This window comes from Hyperoodon ampullatus (assembly GCF_949752795.1).
Source record: "Hyperoodon ampullatus genome assembly, chromosome: 3".
NCBI classification, from domain to species: domain Eukaryota; kingdom Metazoa; phylum Chordata; class Mammalia; order Artiodactyla; family Ziphiidae; genus Hyperoodon; species Hyperoodon ampullatus.
In genome coordinates, this window is record NC_136916.1 from 73,305,652 (window position 1) to 73,328,310 (window position 22,659).

Here is a 22,659-nt window from a genome sequence, read left to right on the forward strand (position 1 = left end):
CCCCCAAGAGTCCACACTGTTCTACATGAATCCAGAAACAAAATAAAATAAAACCACATGCAGCAGGATATCATCCCCTTTAAGAGTGTTTATTGGCAAGAATTTTTAAAAGGAGGGACTCCACGGACTATGGTCTAATTCCCCCATTTTTCAGAGAAGGAAACAGACCCATAAGGCAGGTGGAGGCTAAGCAGCTTGCCCAAGTTTATTAGGTAAGTCAGACACTGGGTCAAGAGCCCATTAGCTGCTCTCTCCACCACCAGACTCAGCTGATTCAACACACCCATGACACAGGCACAGCTGAGAAACCTTCAGGACGCTATAAGGGAGACACGTGCCTCTGAATACAAGTAGGCAAAACTCTACTCAGCCCAAGGGACCATGGATAGGATGATTTTCACATTGTAAGTAAAAATGATAAAAATAATGAATAGACTTCTGGTTTCAGCTCCAACATATAAAGAACCTGAAGTCCTCACTCCAGTCCTTACAAGAAGAAAAAGCTGAACAAACTGAAATTAATGACTTATCTAGGACCCATCGGTAAACTGATGTCACAGGGCAAACCTCCACCATAAAATCTGGAGAGAGAATCAGATCTAGAGTCACAGCTGAAATCTGTGCACCTGCAGCAGTAGCTACTGGAGCCACAAACTGGTAGGAACACTTAAATGGTCATTTTGACAAACTGCCAGGAGCCGTGCATGGACCAGCCTGAGAGGGAGAGCCACAGTCTTAGGAAACCCCCGATGTTCTGAGCTTTCCTTTCAAGAACCCCATCAGGTTCTCACATGAAGAGACAATAAAGACCCCCTCATGGCTCTGCCAGGGGGAGGGTGAGAATAACTATCTGACATACACTCAGAAACTTCATAACAAAGTCTGTTCTGCAAGGGAAGAGACTTCACCAGAGTCTTACCCCACCTGGAGAATCAACGTTTCTCTGACTCCAGCCACTGCAGTCCTCCTAGCTCACCAAGGTGTGGGTATTTGGGGGTGGGGGGCAGGGCATGAAACAGGGGAGAGGGCAAAACTGCTTTCTCATGAAATCTCTCTTTCTTAAAAAACTTTCATATTCTGAGTAACTCCTTGACTCGGAAAGTGTACATTGTAGGGCAGGGAGATGATAAGGGGAAAAGAGCACTAGATTACAATCCCATTGCTCAAGGAGAGTTCTATTATCATTTAACCATTTCTCAGGGTAAGCTTTCCTTATGAAACAGTCTTTCTTGAAGTTTTAACGTTGCACCTCTTTTAACAACAGTTTCTTGTGCTCGCCCTTTCTTGTGCATAAATGTTAATTTCTTCTTTTGAATTGGACAAACATTCCTACAATCTCTGCTCTTTATCTTCAGCTAGAGAATTTTTGCCCATTCCTATATGCCAGAGTTTCCATGATCCTCTTAGCTCCAGATGGTGTCTGTGCAAACACTACGTACAAATTATTCTACTTTAATTAACTGCATGCTTTTGCATGACCCTCAGAATGAGTGTCTCCAATAGACCTCCATCAACGGATCTCCATCATCCTCCATCAATGGACCTCCATCAGAACATCTGCTGCTGTCTGTCATCACCACCATTTCTACCTGCCATCGGTCACATTTTCATTGCTCTCTCTGTTGTTGTCCCTTTAGTTTATTTGCTCCACTCTTTTTTTTTTTCTAGTAAAAGAACTAAAAGACCAAAAACTGGTTTCTCTAAGCAGGAAACATCTTTCCCTCAGCAAGGTGATCTTCATTCTCCAGGTAGGATCTTTGGCTCTTCTTAGTTGTATTTACTGTTCCAGGGCACAAAAAAGCTGCTCCTTCAGTTGACTGGCTTTCTGGAGGTGATCCCATTGAGTTCCAGCCATTCTAGAAGGCAGAGGTTTCTGGAAGTCTGTCTGTAGAATAACAACACCTCTTTGTGGCTTCTCCCTCTACTGTGACCAACAAGGCACCCACAGATACTACCTTATAACTAAGCCACTTGACCTGCTCTGTTTTTATGGAGTGTGTATCAGAGTTTTTATGGCAATTTTTCTAAAAAGCCACAGTAGCTTTTAGATTCTAGGACTATGATTGTCTTGAGTTCCTCCAATTTAAATAACTTGCTCTTTAGTAAAATGGCCCTGAATAAAGACCACCAAGTGGCATTTCTGCTGTCCTTACACCTCAGGAGTTTGAGTTTTCAGATTTGAGGCCAAGGACTTGGGGCCTAGAGAGCGGTAGCTCTCAGCAGCAGTAAAGACTGAAAGGAGCTCAGGGATTTGACTTGATGGCTCCCTGAACCACCTAACCATCTTTCACTCTGGTTTTCTTTTCTTTTTTTAAAATTTATTTATTTATTTATTTATTTATTTATTTTTGGCTGCATTCGGTCTTCATTGCTGCACGCGGGCTTTCTCTAGTTGCGGCGAGCGGGGGGCTACTCTTTGTTGCAGCGCACGGGCTTCTCATTGCAGTGGCTTCTCTTGTTATGGAGCACGGGCTCTAGGTGCGTGGGCTTCAGTAGTTGTGGCAATGGGCTCAGTAGTTGTGGCTTGAGGACTCTAGAGTGCAGGCTCAGTAGTTGCGGCGCGCAGGCTTAGCTGCTCCGCGGCATGTGGGATCTTCGCAGACCAGGGCTTGAACCCATGTCCCCTGTGTTGGCAGGTGGATCCTTAACCACTACGCCACCAGGGAAGTCCTCACTCTGGTTTCCAAGAGAGCCAGTACAGAGCTCCAGAGGGCATCAGCTACAGTTGGTCCTTCTAGGACATAATTATTCACTAGGAAAAGAAAATCTAATAAATAATGCACAGGTGAAGCAGAAACACTTAATTTGCTTTTGGCAGGAAACACCACTGACAGCAAAGTCAAGAAGTAATGAATTATGTTGCATCACCTGAAGACAGAGGATAACTGCAGCCTTCCAAGGACAGATGGTCCTTCACTTCTGAAAAGCATCCCAAGTTTGCTCAGCCACCATCCTTACAGATGCAGCCAATCAGCCAACCCACACTTACTGAGGACCTACTAGGTGTATGGCTCTGCTCTAGGTGCAGTGGAGAACTCAAACACAAAGAGGCAGTCCCGTCGATTTTTCTATCTGCCCTAATTTTAAAGGTACGTGTGAATCTCTTTTTAACTCAACATTCTTGCTCTCCAGCAGCACTCCATGGTGGAACTGAGCAGCTCCAAGGGCTGGGGGATGAAGGGGCAGCTCCACCCATCCCCCTGGCTGCCTGTCTCCAGATGCTGACTACACAACAGTTTATAGAGTTGAAAATAGAGGCTATGGTAGAATAAGAATCTAAGGGATTCACTCTGTAGGTAGCAAGCCAGCTCTTGCTGTTCATCTACCCTCACTTAATTAATTATTTTATTTAAAAAAAACATATATATAGCACTTAAAATGTGCCAGGTACTGTTTTAAGTGCTTTATGAATATTAACTCATTCAATCCTCACAACAAGCCTGTAAGACAGATATAATTACCCCAATTTTAAGATGAGGACACTGAGGCACAGAGCAGTTAGCTAACCCACCCAAAGTTACAGCTAATATGTGGTAGAGTCACGGCTGGTCTAACATAGTCTAGCCCTAGTCTACACCATTAACCACTGAGCAAGGTATTTAACAAACAGGCTGCGGCATTTATGTGTGTAACATGCCTTCCTGAAGACAGACAAGGTAATTTAACCATGAGCCTCTAGTGTTCAAGTTAAAACAACAACAATAGCAGCAACAACAAAAATACATTCAGAATTTATTAAGAATAAGATATACTTTATAGGCTACATACCACGACAGAATTCTAACCTCAAGTTCAAGAGTAATCTTATCTTTCACTACACCAACACCCCTACTGGTCTATATAAATGAAAACTGCTAGAACTTTTGCTGAGAGAATCAGCATTTGAATTTTTGCTGTAGTCTTTTCCTAAAATGTGGCCTGGATCTGAAGGGTCAGCTGGGGAGGAATCAGCACACACAACATCTCCTGTCTCTGGGTACATCAGTGTGCCTCAAAAGCTTTTGGCAAGAGACCACCTACCAGATAGCCCAAAACACCTCTCCCAAGGCAGGCCTATCTGTGCTGTACAAGTCGACAGCCACTAGGCACTTGTGGATGTTTAAATTTAAATTAATACAATTAAATAAAATTAAAAATTCAGTTCCTATGTGGCACTTGCCACATAATAAGTGTTCAACAGCCACATGGGGCTAGTGGCTACCACAGTCGACAGCACAGAGACCATTTCCATCATCACAGAAAGTTCTATTGGACAGCATGAGTTAGACTCTGAGTGTGATTTCTTTTTATGCTTGAGTCTGAATATACTTAGTGGTAATAATTTCATCCTTCCCTTCTTATGAATAGACAAAATACAAATTACACTTCATTTCTTCATAAGTTTTCTACTCCCAAATTCAGCTCTCAGGGGGGCAGTGGATTATTTATAAGCAGGTCAAGTGAACTCCTCATCCTCCAGTACCTGGTACCCAGAATGTGTTTCTTCTTCCATAACAATGAATGAAACATAAAACTTAGGTGAGGAAGGGGAATTCATTAAAAAGTGTGGCAGACAAATGTTTTGTTTATAGAATGTGGCTTCATGTGTGATGTTAAGCTCTGAGACACATACTCGACTGGTTACAAGGAAGTCGGACAGGAGAGGGTGGCTACTCCACACAAACTAATACCTCTATCCGAAAAACAACAGGAACACATGCACCACTACACACAATGGGTCAGACACTTTTCCTGGCTTTAAAAAGAAGTGCCCACACAAAAACAGGTCAGTTATACAGTCCTGTGTGGGCCAGAGACAGTGGCACCAAATTTTCCACTGGGAGCAAATTTTTCTTTACAACACTTTCTGATTTCTATCATCCTTAACCTGCATTACTAAGATGTCTGATAAATAACACTGTTGTTCCATTTCATGTGTGTTCACATTGTAAAGAAGAAGAAAAGCAACAATAAAACATGAGCAACAACTTAGCAATAAAGCACAAATTCTAGGACACTTCCATAGCTATGGATGCTAAGATCCAAAATTCTCCTAATTCCTCAATCTCAAGTCCAGGAAAGCCTGGAAAGACTATGTTTATGACCAGTAGGAACTGCCTTGTTCTAGCATCAATCTTAACATCTAACATCGAGGGTGTTCTAACACCCTATCTACCCCCATTTACTTTTAGTAACACAACTGAATTTTTAATGAAATCCTGTGATATAGAGCTTTCTTTTCATTTCAGATGAATGGAATGAGCAGGGCTAATAAGAATCATTAATGTCTGGTCATTTTAAGTTGTAAAAATGCCTTAAGCTCCTCAGAAGATGCAAAAATTTTTTAAATGTAATAATAGTAATAATTAAATTACATACTTGTGACTTCTTGTAAGAAATCCAAACACGGTCGACTACTTCCAGAAATGCTTATTGAAACAGCCAGTGGGGTCTGTCCTTCATAGTTCCTTGTGTTCGTGTCCGCTCCATAATTATATAACATCCGTGCACAAAGCACGTCATCCCTAAGGGCAGACAAATGTAAAGGAGTTTGTCCATCTTCTAAACGACCCAAGTTTGTGTCTGCTCCTCTCTGAAGGAACATTCGGCAATAAGAGTGATTGCTTTTGATCACAGCGTATCGCAACAGGAAACCATTCTGAATGTCAATGTTGGCATTGTGGTCCAGGAGGATTTTCACACAGCTTGACCTCTCTCGGATAATGGCGAGCTGAAGCGGCGTTGTACCTTTATCACTGAGCGGGTCGACCTCAGCCTTGAACTCCAGTAGGAGTCGGACAAATGAGTCCCTACCATAGTGAGCAGCCACATGAAGGGGAGTCCAGCCATCATTGCTTTTTGCATTAATAATGTCGCTCCTGTATTCAGATTCTAACATCAGGCGTGCAATCCGAGCCCGGCCATGCATGGCTGCGTAATGAAGTGCAGTGAAGCCTCCGATTAAGTCCTTAACTGTGGGATCAGCTAGAGTTAAAACCAAAATGAAAACATTAGCAGACTCTGAGACAAAGCAACGAACTCTGCCATGGCACAGCACATCTTAGCCAATTCTCATATGAAATGTGAAATGATTAAACACTATAATGAATATTAAGTCCTTCTTGCCTCAACTTAATTGAAATACCGTTTTAATGGAGAAAAAATTTAGTAGAAAGTTATCAAAACTCGATTAATAGGATGAGTATATGACTTACAAAGCGTTTAAAAGCTGTATACAAAAAACAGAGTCCAGATCACCACATCCCCTCTCTTTGCTAATTTCACCAATTGCCCTTGGCTTCCCAACTCCCTCATCTCTGTACTGTTTCATGTTTCTCTTCTGTTTTGAACTTTTTGTTTTATTTTCTCTTCTGCTGCTTCTTGGTCTTAAAAAGAAGCATGTGTAGCAACATCTGCTGATCTAAATTACGGATGTACTGTGGTCTGGCAGACTGTGTTGTTTTAGGGTGTATTAGGTAAAAATTAAAAAAAAAAAAAAAGGTTTTCTGTGATCTGTAAGAATTCCAAAACATGTAAGATATATGTTAAGTGATCTTGATAAATCGTGTTTTTATAAGATAAAACTCTATTCTGAATTCTTCCTTTTACAAGAACTTTGGAGTTTTTAAGAATTAAGCAGCACACATTGTGAGAAAAATTGGGAGAAACCTCAGCACTGAATAAATATTATTTTCTAAAACAGTTCCAAACCTCTCTCCTAAATCGACAGATTTCTGGAAGAAAAAAAAAAGAAATAAAAGAGAAGAAAAGAAACCAAAATGATTTATCTGCTGTGTGACTCCTCAAGTCACAGACTTTTGTCACCTGCCCCCAATCTTTCCTAAAGCTGAGGGTCAGTTCTACACAGCTCTCATCCCACTAGCCTTCCTGGACAAGGGCAGAAAAGGGGTAAGAACCCTCATATGCTATAGGTACGTCACTTCCTGGAGGCCAGCAATTCTGTGTGAAGATAACTGGGTGGACCTAACTACCAAGGATTAAAATACTTTCTTCTTATAAAAGTCACCATTAATTTTTAGCTTGTTCATGAAAGAGAAAAATTCATAACTGTTCTTCAAACAAACAAACAAAAAGCCTCCACAGTCATGTGATTAAACAGTCACGTTTTGTTTAGTAAAATGTTGGTTAGTTCTAAAACATTTTATGACAGCTTGGTCTCTTAGAAAAACCTATGAGGCAGAAAACTGTATCTAAAATAGTAATGATACTGTGGAGAATACAAATTTCAATTAAGAAATAGTTACAACAAAAGCTATAAAAAGTTAACACTTTTTAGGTAAGCTATATCAGTTGAATTTCTAAGATTATTTCATATAAACTGACATTACACAACACTAATATGACTTTTATGTGTTTAAAGAAAATGAGGGTATCATATCTGCCTTGGTCTTCACTAAAAGAAAGATATACAGTACTTATTCACTACTTAATTAAAAAAAAAAGGAGCAAGAATATTTAAACAATGCACATTGCTGCCATCTACTGGTAAGGCATGAACATGAGCTACTGTTTCCATTTTGACAGATGATGCTGAGCCCTCAAACCTGTTTTCAGATACCTCACTTACCTAAAGTAGACTAAGTGAAGACAGGCATGAAATATAAAAAAGCCCCTTCTATTCAAATAAAACCATAAATCTTGCCAAGATGGCCATTCCTAATCTATACCTGACCAATCAACTGCTTCCAGACATTCTCTTTTAATCTGTTAGTGAAATTTAAGAACACCTTTTCTCACTTCTCCCACCTTTCATCTACCATGGGTGCCTTTAAAGTTGCCAGCAAACAGTCTCATGTGCATCCTATACTCGCTTTGTTTGACAGTAAAATTAAAATTATGTTACATAAAATTGCACTTGCATCTTTAGTTTTCCCCCTCAGGTCTTTTTAAGATTCTACTTACAACTTGGTGCTATACTGAGCTAGGAGAAACAAAGATTAACAAATACAGCAATGATCTGCTTAGTCTAAGTAAAAACCACTAAAATCCATTAATTGAGCACACACTGGAAACACAGCACAGAAGGAAGACTGTAGGTTAACAACGTATAAAATCTGTATAGTTACTTTCCTCAAGAAATTAACAAATAGGAAATATAAGACAAAGATGAAAACAAAAATTAATTTAAGGATTATTAGCCAATGCAATAAGATAAGAAAAAGATTTTATTTGTAACAGCAGAAACTACAAAACACCTAGATATAAATTCTGTAAGAAATGTGAAGGGCACATGTGAAGAGACCTTCTTTGACTTAATTGAATTCACTTCATCTGTGTCTGTTCAAATGTTCCTTCAACAGAAAAGCCTTCCCTGAACACTAACATGGTAGCCCCATCACCTCATAACTTTGTCCGCTTTAGCAAGCTTTCTCCCCCCAGGTGCAACCTATTTAATACAAATTGTAGCAGTCTCAAGAAACCCATTTGAAAAGTTTGAAAGTATATATAAATAAAAGCAGACAAACATTCCCTACCAATATGGCTTCTTTCTTTCCAACAGCTTTACTGAGGTGCAATAAAACTGAACCATTTTAAGTATACAGGTTGATGAACTCTGATGAATTGTATACAGTCATGTGACTACCACTACAATCAAAATATTCCCATCATCTCAAAAAGTTCCTTCCTGCCTCTTTATAGACAATTTCCTGCCCAGACTCTGGATCCCAGGCAACCACTAATGTTTTGCCTTTCTATAATTTGATATAAGTGGAATCATAGAGTAGTAGGCTTTTGTATTTGACTTATTTCACTTATCATAATGTTTTTGAAATTCATACATGTTGTTGTTCATCAAAAGTTCGTCCCTTTGTATTGCTAAACAGTATACCATAATATGGATATACAGTTATTTATTTATATAGTCAGTAGCAAATGGATAAATGGGTTATTCCTAGGCTATAATGAATAAGGCTACTGTGAACATTCATATATAAGTCTGTTTGTGGATATACGTTTTCAGTTCACTTGGGTAAATACCTAGAAGAGAATTGCTGGGTCATATGTTAAATGTACATTTAACCTCCTAAAAAAGGGCCAAACTGTTTTTCTAAGTGACTATACAATATTACACTCCCACCAGCAATGTATGAGAGCTCCTAATATTCTACATCTTCACTAATACTTGGCATTATTAGTAATTTTAATTTTATCAATTCTACTGAGTATAAAGTGGTAACTTACTGGGATTTTAATATACATTACCCTGATGACTACTGATACTGGGCTTATTCTGATACTGGGCTTATTCATATACTTTCTTTTGTGAAGTGTCTGTTGAAATCATTTACCCATTTTTATTGTGTAGTTGTTCTCATTATTGAGTTTAAAACTCAATTGTGTATATATTCTGGAAACAAGCCCTTTTGTCAGATATGTTTTGTATTTTCTCCTAGTCTATGGCTTGCCTTTTCATTTTCTATACTGTGTCTTTTGAAGAGAAAAAGTTTTGAATTTTGATGAAATTTGTCATTTGTTTTCTTCTATGGTTTGTGCTTTTTGTGTCCTGTTTAAGAAATCTTTGCCCAATACAATGTCACATAGGTTTTGTTTTCTTCTAGAAGTTTTATACTTTTAACTCATACTTAGGGCAATGGTCCATTGCTAGCTGATTTCTGTGTACAGCGTAAGATCAGATCAGGGTTCATTATTCTCCATATAAATATCTATTTGATACAGTACAATTTGTTTAAAAAACTACCTTTTCCTCGATGATTTATCCTGGTGCCTTTGCCACAAAACAATTTACCATACAACTGTGGATCTATTTCTGAACTCTATTCTGTTCCACTGATCTAAAAGTGTATCCATATACCAGTACCAGATTGTCTTGATTACTGCAGCTTTATAGTAAATTTTGATAGCAGGTAACATTCTCAAACCTTCTTTAAACTGTTTTGGGCAATAAATTTTAGAATCAACCTACCAATTTCTTCAAACAAGCCTGTTACAATGCTGATTGGAACTCTACCGACTCTAAAAATGTAAATCTGCCCCAAATTATCTAAATAATGTTTATTCTTCCAAACCATGAGCACAGAATACCTCTCTATTTATTTAGGTCTTCTTTAATTTCCCTCAGCAATGTTTTGTACTTTTCAGCATACAAGTACTGCACATTTTTCATTACATTTATTACTAAACTTTGTTGTTATCATAATGAATTGCTTTTACATTTCATTTTCTAAATGTTAATTACTGGTATAGAGAAATAAAACTGATTTTTGTATACCAACTTGTGTATTCTGTAATCTAGCTAAATTCACTTTTTAGTTCTAGAATGTTTGAGATTTCTTACGATTTTCTAAACATACAATTATGTTCTCTGCAAATAAAGACAGCTTCACTTCTTCCTTTCCAATCCCAGGACCCTTATTTGAACAATAAAATGTTGACGAACTGTAGTAAAAGCATATACCCTTGCCTTGCTCCTAATCTCAGAGGGAAAGAATTCAGCAGTTCACCATTTACTATGATGTAAGTTGTAGTTTTTCACAGGTGCCTTTCCTTAGGGTTTGGAAGTTGTCTTCTGCTTTTGGCTTGCTGAGAGTCTTTATGATGAATGGGTATACTATACTGTCACATGCATTTTCTGCATCTATTGAAAGGATCATTTGGTATTTACTTTTATTCTATTAGGGTAAATCACTCATCATATTTTCAGATGTTAAACAAAGCTTGCATTCTTGGGATAAACACTACTTGGTCGTGATGTAATATTCTTTTTTATATAATGATGGATGAGATTTGATAGTATTTTGTTAAGGTTATTTCTAATTTGTCATGAGGGAAATTGGTCTGTGGTTTTCATTTCTTGCAATGTCTTTATTTGGTTTCAGGGTACTATATGCCTTATACAATAAGTTTGGAAGTGCTTCCTCAAATTGTTTGGGTAGTGCTGTTATTGCTTATTCCTTTAATATTTGAAATATTTCAACAGAAAAGGCAGCTGGGCCTACCTAAAGACTTTTAGTGTAAAGTTTTAGTTATGAACTAAATTTCTTTGATGTAGGACTATTAAGATTGTTCTATTTTTCCCTTGGGTCAGTTGTGGCCATATGTGTCTTTCGAGGAATCTGTTCTTCTAAATGGCAGAAGGGTGTTCATTATATTCCTTATTATCCTTTTAGTATCTATAAGATCTGTAGTGAAAACAGTTTTTTCCATACTTGATATTGGTATGTGTCTTTTGTTTTCTTCATCAGTCTAGCTAGAGATTTATCAATTTTATTGATCTTTTCAAAGAACCAGCTTTTTCTTGGTTTCATAAATTTTCTCCATCATTTGTCCATTTTCAATTCCACTGGTTTATTTTCTTCTGTTATTTCATTCCTATTCTTACTTTGAATTTAATTGTAGCAGTATACAGAAACTGTTCCAAGATAGCCCCCTTTCCTCTCCCTTCCTTTGTCCTATTATGTCATATATATTACATCTTTATATAAGCCCAACAACAGTTTTATAATTATTGTTTTATGTTGTTGTCTTTTAAGAGATGAAAAGGGGGGAATATATTTCTATTGTCTCTGGCAGCACGATTTTAAGGGGGCCCCTCCCATAATTCCTGCCTCTTGATGCTCATGCCTTTGTGCAATTCTCTCCCCTCGAGTATGAGCAGGAACTGTGACTTCCTTCTAACCAACAGAATCTGGCAAAGGTGACAGAATGTCACTACTGTGGTTATGTTATGATACACAACACTCCATCTTGCTAGCAGGCTCATTGTAGCAACTTTCACTGCTGCCTTGATGAACTAAGGAGCCTTGGTGGGAAAGCCCACAGGCCAAGACTCTGCAGGTTATCTCTGGGTACTACTGGCAACCTTCAACCAGTAGCCAGCAAGAAGCTGAGGCCCTCAGTCTATACACCCAAGGGAATTCATCTGCTAACAACCTGAATGAGCTTGGAAGCAAATTCTTCTCCATTTAAGCCTACAGATGAGAACAGTCTGGCCAACACCTTAAAACTGTGAGGTAATAAGTATATCTTGTATTAAGTCATATGTTTGTGTAATTTGTTACACAGCAATAGAAAACAAATATACTGTTTTTTACATGCCTAATTACCTTTACCAGTGATCTTTATTTGCTCTGTGAATTTGGATTACACACAGTCCTTTTCTTTCAGCTGGAAGGACTTCTTTCAGTACTTCTCGTAAGGCAGGTCTGAGAGCAACAAATTCCCTTCATTTATCTGGGAACATCTTTATATCACCTTCATTAAAAAAATTTTTTTAAATATTCTTATTGGCTTTTACTTTTTTAAAATTAATTAATTTATTTATTTATTTTTGGCTGAGTTGGGTCTTTGTTGCTGCACGTGGGCTTTCTCTAGTTGCGGCAAGTGGGGGCTACTCTTCGTTGTGGTGTGTGGGCTACTCACTGCGGTGGCTTCTCTTGTTGCGGAGCATGGGCTCTAGGCGTGCGGGCTCAGAAGTTGTGGCTCACGGGCTCTAGAGTGCAGGTTCAGTAGTTGTGGCTCACGGGCTTAGTTGCTCCACGGCCTGTGGGATTTTCCTGGACCAGGGCTTGAACCCGTGTCCCCTTCGTTGGCAGGCGGATTCTTAACCACTGCGGCACCAGGAAAGCCCTATCACCTTCATTTCTGAAGGACAATTTGGCTGGATTTAAAATTGCTGGTTGACTGTTATTTGTTTTCAGTAATTACAAGATGTCATCCCATTGCCTTCTGGCCACTGTTGTTTCTTATGAGAAATCAGCTGTTAATCTTATCATTGAGGATCCCTCGTATATATTGCATCACTTCTCTAGGTGCTTTCAAGATTTTCTCTTTGTTTTTAACATTCCCCAGTTTGACTATTACATCTCTTAGATGAATATCCTACTTGGAGACACTGAGTGTCTCAGATGTATAGTTTAGCATTTTTCATCAAATATAGGAAGTTTTCAGTCATTTCTTCTTCAAATATTTTTTTCTTTCCCTTTCTCTCTTTCCCCTCTCTTTTCTGGCTCCCATTATGCCTCATGAATATATTGGTATGCTTGATAATGTTCCACAGGTCTATGGGGCCCTGAGTGAGGCTGTGATACTGCTTGCAGCAAGCAACACAGCAGCCTCACATTTAACAGGAGACCTGGCAAATGAGACAGCCATGTGGGCTTTGATAAGCTGCTACATATTTCTGGGAATTGGGAAGGCAGATGCATGCTTAAGAAAGACCAGAGAGGACCCCAGTTATCTACTCACTTCTGGCTGAACATGAGGCCAGAAAATGGAAGCTGGGGCATACCTGTAAATTGTCTGATTATTAAATGTGTCTCAGCCTATACACAGATCTCCCTGGCAAAGGGTAGAAGCCTTACCGGCTCAAACTGCTTAAGCACAACCTCTGACCAGTTACCGGTCAAACATAAGTTATTTTGGCCATAAGATGTCTTACATATCTTATTGTTGTTGATATTTTTAAAAATTCTTTTTTTATATGTTCCTCAGACTAGATAATGTCTATTGATAAATTTTCAAGGTCACTGATTCCTTCTTTTGCCAGCTCAAATCTGCTGTTAACCACTCTAATGAATTCTTCATCTTAGTTACTGTACTTTCAACTCTAGAATTTCTATTTATATATATGTATATACATACATTCCCATTTACATATACAAAATTATATGTATTCTATCTCTTTATTGATCATTTCTATTTGATGTGTCACTGTCACATGTTTTCATTTAATTCTTTGAACATGGTTTCCTTATTAGTTCTTTGAATACATTCATAATAGCTATTCTGAAGTTTTGTTAACTAGGTGTAACATCTGGGCCCCTTCATAAGCACTTTCTATTAGCTAGTTTCATTTCTTGTGTATGAGCAATACATTCCTGTTTCTTAGCATGTCTCATAATTTTACTGAAAATTGAAGATTTTAGACTATATCATAGCACCCCTGGATTTTGATCCTCACCTCTTCCAGGTGGGCTGCTGTTGCTATTTGTTTTAGTGAACTGCCTAGACTAATTCTACATAGTCTGTCTCCCTTGTAGCATACAGCCACTTACGTCTCTGCTCAGTTGTTATTATTAAAGTCTGGCTTCTAGGGGCTGGTCAGAGGTTGTGCTTAAACAATTTGAGCCAGTAAGGCTTCCACCCTTTGCCCAAGAGATCTGTGTATAGGTTGAGACACACATTCAATAAACAGACAATTTACAATTTACAGCTTCTGTTTTCTGGCCTCATGTTCAGCCAGGGGTGAGTAGATAACTGGGGTCCTCTCTGGTCTTTCTTAAGTATGTATCAGCCTTCCCAATTCCCAGAAATATGTAGCAGCTTATCAAAGCCCACATGGCTGTCTCATTTGCCAGGTCTCCTGTTAAATGTGAGGCTGCTCTGTTGCTTGCCCCAACTGGTGTTACAGCCTCAGTCAAGCAGCTGTGCTGTTGGCCTTTCCAGTTTGTTTGCCACCTAGATCAAGACCACAGTTATTTTCAACAATGCTCCAGGCATGGGGAATTTCCATGGGCTCCAAAATCAGGTCAGTCCCTTCCATCATCAAGGAGGATTCCAGCTTCCATGATAATGTGACACAGAGATTGTTGGGGAGCAAAGAGGGTAAATGGCAACAGCCACTTTGGGCTCAATTTCTTCTTTTTCAAGTTTCTTAAGGTAAAAACTTCAGTAATTGATTTAAGATGGTTCTTCTTTGCTATTCAAACATTTATAGCTATAAATTCCTCTCTAAGCACTGCTCTAGTACATCCCACAAATTCTGATATATTGTATTTTCACTATCATTCAGTTCAAAATTTGTTTGATTTCTAAATGTCTGAGTATGTCCTAGACATGTTATTGTTGTTGATTTCTAACAGAATTCCATTGCAGTTAGTGAATATACCCATAAGATTTCAGCCTTTTAAAGTTTACTGACACGTATTTTATTGCCAGCATATGGTTTATCCTAGTGTCCACATCATGCACATAAAAGAATGTATATTCTGATGCAATTTTCAAAAATATTAGGTCAATGTGTTTGATAATTTTTTTAAGATTTTTCTATAGTTATTGATTTTTTAAATCTAGATGTTCTATCAATTGCTGAGAGATGTTAAAAATCTCCAACATTCAGGATTGTGAAACTGGCCATTTCTCCCTTTAACACATATTTTGAAGTTCCCTTCAAATTTTTTGCCTCACGTATTTTGAAATTCTCTTTCTAGGTGTAGGCACATTTTATGACTGTTATTCCTCCTAATGAAGTGCTCCATTTGTCACTGTGAAATGTCTCTCTCTAGTTCTGGTAATAGTCTATGTCTTGTAGTCTATTTTATATGATATTAATGTAGCCACTCGGGCCTTCACATGCTTGCCATTTGCATGACATATTTCCCTGATATATCCCATCCATTCATCTACTTTCAACCTACCTGTACCTTTATATTTAAAGTATTATCTTTGTAGTCAGCATGTAATTAATTGAGTTTTGTCTATTTACCTTTCTGATAATTTCTAACTTTTAATTGGAGTGTTTAATCCATTAATGTTTAATATAATTATTGATATAGTTGAGTTTAGATTTACCATTTTATTATTTGTTTTCCATCTGTCTCCTCTATTGTCCCTCTTCTTCCCTTTACTACCTTTTTTTTCTTTGTACTATCAGAACATTTTTTAACATTCCATTTTAATGTCTCCATTGACAGTTTAGCTATACTTCTTTGCATTATCTTTTTTTTTTTTTTTTACTGGTTACTCTAAGGATTGGAATATATAAACTAAACTGTTCAGAAACATTACCAGGATTTGTATGGAGGTTATTATATGCTTCCCATTTGTGTCTAAAGCTCAACTACTTTTGGACATTACAAAATCCTAAAAGCAGGAAAGTCAGAATTTTACAAAATATATGTATAAGCATTGTACCCTAATTTACTATTTATGTGATTACTCTTCTTAAAAGTTTTAGAAAGCACCAAATGCAATTAGCTAAGTTACACAGGCATAGGCACTGCTTGGAGTTCTAAATACCAGTTAGGCATTGTGCCATGTTATTATAGGAAGAAAAAGCAACAATGGAGGAAAAAAAAAAAATCTAGACAAAAACCTAAAACTTGACTAATAATTCAACACAGAACAAAGAGCCAGAAAGTCAGATGGTATAATGTTCCCAAACAGAATTTCCCCAAGAAATATTACTTTTTTGTTAATGAAAAACTAAAAATTTAGAAAAGCAGCAAAGCAAAAAACAGCATTCTCTAATACCTACTGTCAACACTTATGATAGACTTCTTTCAGCTTTCCTTCTATACATTTTTAAAAATTACTCATAATTGTAATCATAGTCTAATTACTTAATTTTCCTCTATATTTGGGCACTGAAAATGCCTCCATTTTTAAAATTATATATAACAAAGAGTAAAATTTTCATACAGAAAATAATTCCTGTACCTTAAGACTGCTTCCTTGGAATAAATTAATAGAAGTAGATTTACTGGCAAAAAAATCTCCCATTTCTCAGGATCTAACATACTACTAAACTTCTTTCCACAAGTGCTTTAATAAACTTCTACCATCAATGTCCCTGTTTCATCACATTTGGGATTACCATTTGTAAAATCTTTCATTTTTGAAATGCTAAAAATAATTTCTCACCATTCTGCTATGGATTTTTCTAATCACTTATATCTCTCATTTATTTTCTTGTGTTTCATCAAGAGGATTTTACCTACTGTACCAAGAGAAGACCTGAGACACTTATCAGGTGTCTCATCTCAGGTCCCTCCAGGGATGTGTTTTATGGAATTAACTTCTAGAGCTTCAGCTGACCGCCCTCCAGGTCAGTTTGCATAAACACTGAATCTGAAGATAAATAAACACACTAGCTAATATAGGGTCTCTTAATGTTACTCTCTTGAAATGTCCAGTGTAGTATTAGAATTTTTAGAAAGATTCAAAATGGGAAAATGAATATAATAATAGTGGGTTTCTTAAAATTCACACTCTTATAGTAGAGACTCTTCCCCATAATTCCAACAGCACACTAACCTGGTCAGAAAGATTACCAGGATTTGGACAGAGGTACTATTGTATGCATCACATTTGTGTTTAGAAACACTAATATTTTTGGACATTATAAAACCCTAAGTGTTCATCATTTTGAAGCAGGATATCTGAAAGTAAAGCAGTAAAATATCACTTATCTGCACAGGCCAACATTTTACATCTACAAGGTCTAATATGTCTACTAGTCACGTGTGGCTACTGAGCACTTGAAACGTGGCTAGCGTGACTGCAGAACTGAATTTTTTGTTTACTTTAAATGTAAATACAGGCACATATTTTATTGCGCTTCACTTTATTGCACTTCAGAGATAATGACTGCAATTTTTACAAATTGAAGGTTTGTGGCAACCCCACCTAGATCAAGTCTATCGGTGCCATTTTCCAACAGCATTTGCTCACTTTCTGTCTCTGTATCACATTAGGATAATTCTCAAAATACTTCAAACTTTTTCATCATTATTATACTTGTTATGGTGATCAGTGATCTTAGATGTGACTATTTTAATTATTTAGGGTTGCCATGAATCACACCCATAATAAGACAGCGAACTTAATCAATACATGCTGTTATGTGTTCTGACTGCTCCACCAACCAGCCGTTCCCCAGTCTCTCTCCCTCTCCTCAGGCCTCCCTGTCCCCTGGGACACAACAATATTGAAATCAGGCCTTTAACTGCTCAAATGAAGAGTCACATGTCTCTCACTTTAAATCAAAAGCTAGAAATGATTAGGCTTAGTGAGGAAGGCATGTTGAAAACTGAGATAGGCCAAAAGCTAGGCTTCTTGTGCAAAACAGGTAGACAAGTTGTGAATGCAAAGGAAATGTTCTCGAAGGAAATTAAAAGTGCTAATCCAGTGAACACAGGAATAATAAGAACGCAGAGCAGCCTTTTTGCTGATAAGGAGAAAATCTGAGTGGGCTGAATAGAAGATCAAACCAGCCACGACATTCCCTAATTTAGCCAAAGCCTAATTCAAAGCAAGGCCCTAACTCTCTTCAATTATGTGAAGGCTGAGAGGGGTGAGGAAACGTCCAAAGAACAGTCTGAAGCTAGCAGAGGTTAATTCATGAGGTTCCAAGAAAGAAGCCAACTCCATAACATCAAAATGCAAGGTGAAGCAGCAAGTGCTGATGTAGAAGCTGCAACAAAATTATCCAAAAGATAATTAATGAAGGTAGCTACACTAAACAACAGTGTTTCAATATGGATGAAACAGTGTTATACTGAAGAAGATGCTACCTAGGACTTTCATAGCTAGAGAAGAGAAGTCAAAGCACGGCTTCAAGGGACAGGCTGACTCTCATGTTGGGAGCTAATGTAGCTGGTGACTTTAAGTTGAAGCCAGTGCACATTTACCATTCCAAAAATCCTAGTGCCCTTAAGAATTCTACCAAATCTACTCTGCCTGTGCTCTATAAATGGAACAACAAAGCCTGGATGACAGCACATCTGTGTACAACACGGTTTACTGAATATATAAAGTTCGACGTCGAGATCTACTGCTCAGAAATAAAGACTCCTTTCAAAATATTACTGCTGAGGGGCTTCCCTGGTGGCACAGTGGTTGGGGGTCCGCCTGCCGATGCAGGGCACGTGGGTTCGTGCCCCGGTCTGGGAGGATCCCGCATGCCGCAGAGCGGCTGGCCTGTGAGCCATGGCTGCTGGGCCTGCGTGTCCGGAGCCTGTGCTCCGTGGCGGAAGGGGCCGCAGCAGTGAAAGGCCCGCATACCGCAAAAAATACATATATATATTACTGCTGATATAGGGAGGAAGATGGCGGAAGAGTAAGACGCGGAGATCACCCTCCTCCCCACAGACACACCAGAAATACATCTACACGTGGAACAACTCCTACAGAACACCTACTGAATGCTGGCAGAAGACCTCAGACCTCCCAGAAGGCAAGAAACTCCCTACGTACCCAGGTAGGGCAAAAGAATAAACAGAGACAAAAGAATAGGGACAGGACCTGCACCAGTGAGAGGGAGCTGTGAAGGAGGAAAGGTTTCCACACACTAGGAAGGCCCTTCGCAGGTGGAGACTGCGGGTGGCAGAGGTGGGAAGCTTCGGAGCCGCGGAGGAGAGCACAGCAACAGGGGTGCGGAGGGCAAAGCAGAGAGATTCCTGCACAGAGGATCGGTGCCGACCGGCACTCAACAGCCCGAGAGGCTTGTCTGCTCACCCGCCGGGGTGGGCGGGGCTGGGAGCTGAGGCTCAGGCTTCGGTCGGAGCGCAGGGAGAGGGGACTGGGGTTGGCGGCGTGAACACAGCCTGAAGGGGGCTAGTGCACCACAGCTAGCCAGGAGGGAGTCCGGGAAGAAGTCTGCACCTGCCGAAGAGGCAAGAGACTTTTTCTTCCCTCTTTGTATCCTGGTGCACGAGGAGAGGGGATTAAGAGCACTGCTTAAAGGGGCTCCAGAGACAGGCTCGAGCCGCAGCTAACAGCACGGACCTCAGAGACGGGCATGAGACGCTAAGGCTGCTGCTGCCGCCACCAAGAAGCCTGTGTGCGAGCACAGGTCACTATCCACACCTCCCTTCTGGGGAGTCTGTGCAGCCCGCCACTACCAGGGTCCCGGGATCCAGGGACAACTTCCCCAGGAGAACGCACGGCGCACCTCAGGCTGGTGCAATGTCCCGCTGGCCTTTGCTGCCGCAGGCTTGCCCCACATCTGCACCCCTCCCTGCCCCCGGTCTGAGTGAGCCAGAGCCCCCGAGTCAGCTGCTCCTTTAACCCTGTCCTGTCTGAGCAAAGAACAGACACCCTCCGGCGACCTACACCCAGAGGCGGGGCCAAATCCAAAGCTGAGCCCTGGGAGCTGTGCGAACAAAGAAGAGAAAGGGAAATCTCTCCCAGCAGCCTCAGGAGCAGCAGATAAAATCTCCAAAATCAACTTGACGTACCCTGCATCTGTGGAATACCTGAATAGACAACGAATCATCCCAAATTGAGGAGGTGGACTTTGAGAGCAAGATTTATTATTTTTTCCCCTTTTCCTCTTTTTGTCAGTGTGTATGTGTATGCTTCTGTGTGAGATTTTGTCTGTATAGCTTTGCTTTCACCATTTGTCCTAGGGTTCTCTCTGTCCGTTTTTTTTTTTTTTACTTAAAAATTTTTTTTCTTAATAATTATTTTTTTATTTTAATAACTTTTTTTATTTTACCATACTTTATTTTATTTTCTTTTATCCTCTTTCTTTCTCTCTTTTTTTCTACTTTTTCTCCCTTTTATTCTGAGCCATGTGGATGAAAGGCTCTTGGTGCTGCAGCCAGGAGTCAGTGCTGTGCCTCTGAGGTGGGAGAACCAACTTCAGGGCACTAGTCCACAAGAGACCTCCCAGCTCCACATAATATCAAATGGCAAAAATTTCCCAGAGATCTCCATCTCAATACCAGCACCCAGCTTCACTCAACGACCAGCAAGCTACAGTGCTGGACACCCTATGCCAAACAATTAGCGAGAAAGGAACACAACCCCACCCATTAGCAGAGAGGATGCCTAAAATCATAATAAGTCCACAGACACCCCAAAACACATCACCAGACGTGGACCTGCCCACCAGAAAGACAAGATCCAGCCTCATCCACCAGAACACAGGCACTAGTCCCCTCCACCAGGAAGCATACACAACCCACTGAAACAACTTTAGCCACTGGGGATAGACACCAAAAACAACGGGAACTACGAACCTGCAGCCTGCAAAAAGGAGACCACAAACACAGTAAGATAAGCAAAATGAGAAGACAGAAAAACACACAGCAGATGAAGGAGCAAGATAAAAACTCACCAGGCCTAACAAATGAAGAGGAAATAAGCAGTCTACCTGAAAAAGAATTCAGAATAATGACAGTAAAGATGATCCAAAATCTTGGAAATAGAAAAGAGAAAATGCAAGAAACATTTAACAAGGACATAGAAGAACTAAAGGTGAAACAAGCAATGATGAACAACACAATAAATGAAATTAAAAATACTCTAGATGGGATCAATAGCAGAATAACTGAGGCAGAAGAACAGAGAAGTGACCTGGAAGATAAAATAGTGGAAATAACTACTGCAGAGCAGAATAAAGAAAAAGAATGAAAAGAACTGAGGACAGTCTCAGAGACCTCTGTGACAACATTAAACACACCAACATTCGAATTATAGGGGTACCAGAAGAAGAAGAGAAAAAGAAAGGGACTGAGAAAATATTTGAAGAGATTATAGTTGAAAACTTCCCTAATATGGGAAAGGAAATAGTTAATCAAGTCCAGGAAGCACAGAGATTCCCATACAGGATAAATCCAAGGAGAAACACACCAAGACACATATTAATCAAACTGTCAAAAATTAAATACGAAGAAAACATATTAAAAGCAGCAAGGGAAAAACAGCAAATAACACACAAGGGAATCCCCATAAGGTTAACAGCTGATCTTTCAGCAGAAACTCTGCAAGCCAGAAGGGACTGGAAGGACATATTTAAAGTGATGAAGGAGAAAAACCTACAACCAAGATTACTCTACCCAGCAACGATCTCATTCAAATTTGATGGAGAAATTAAAACCTTTACAGACAAGCAAAAGCTGAGAGAGTTCAGCACCACCAAACCAGCTTTACAACAAATGCTAAAGGAACTTCTCTAGGCAAGAAACACAACAGAAGGAAAAGACCTACAATAACAAACCCAAAACAATTAAGACAATGGGAATAGGAACATACATATCGATAATTACCTTAAATGTAAATGGATTAAATGCTCCCACCAAAAGACACAGATTCGCTGAATGGATACAAAAACAAGACCCATATATATGGTATCTACAAGAGACCCACTTCAGACCTAGAGACACATACAGACTGAAAGTAAGGAGATGGAAAAAGATATTCCATGCAAATGAAAACCAAAAGAAAGCTGGAGTAGCAATTCTCATATCAGACAAAATAGACTTTAAAATAAAGACTATTAGAAGAGACAAAGAAGGACACTACATAATGATAAGGGGATCGGTCCAAGAAGAAGATATAACAATTGTAAATATTTATGCACCCAACATAGGAGCACCTCAATACATAAGGCAAATACTAACAGCCATAAAAGGGGAAATCGACAGTAACACAATCATAGTAGGGGACTTTAACATCCCAATTTCACCAATGGACAGATCATCCAAAATGAAAATAAATAAGGAAACACAAGCTTTAAATGATACATTAAACAAGATGGACTTAATTGATATTTATAAGACATTCCATCCAAAAACAACAGAATACACATTTTTCTCAAGTGCTCATGGAACATTCTCCAGAATAGATCATATCTTGGGTCACAAATAAAGGCTTGGTAAATTTAAGAAAATTGAAATTGTATCAAGTATCTTTTCCGACCACAACACTATGAGACTAGATATCAATTACAGGAAAAGATCTGTAAGAAATACAAACACATGGAGGCTAAACAATACACTACTTAATAACGAAGTGATCACTGAAGAAATCAAAGAAGAAATCAAAGTATACCTAGGAACAAATGACAATGGAGACACGACAACCCAAAACCTATGGGATGCAGCAAAAGCAGTTCTAAGAGGGAAGTTTATAGCAATACAATCCCACCTTAAGAAACAGGAAACATCTCGAATAAACAATCTAAACTTGCAC

At 39.1% G+C, this 22,659-nt stretch overlaps 1 protein-coding gene across 1 annotated transcript in view; it reads right to left on the bottom strand.

Annotated features, from left to right (window-relative positions):
- Nucleotides 1-22,659, bottom strand: part of ASB7 (ankyrin repeat and SOCS box containing 7) — a gene marked incomplete at both ends in the record, with an annotated part of 43,689 nt that overhangs the window by 9,568 nt on the left and 11,462 nt on the right. The window contains one exon of the mRNA XM_079701393.1: nucleotides 5,359-5,964. Within this exon, the coding sequence (XP_079557519.1) occupies nucleotides 5,359-5,964 (606 nt within the window). The remainder of the gene's footprint in view (nucleotides 1-5,358; nucleotides 5,965-22,659) is intronic.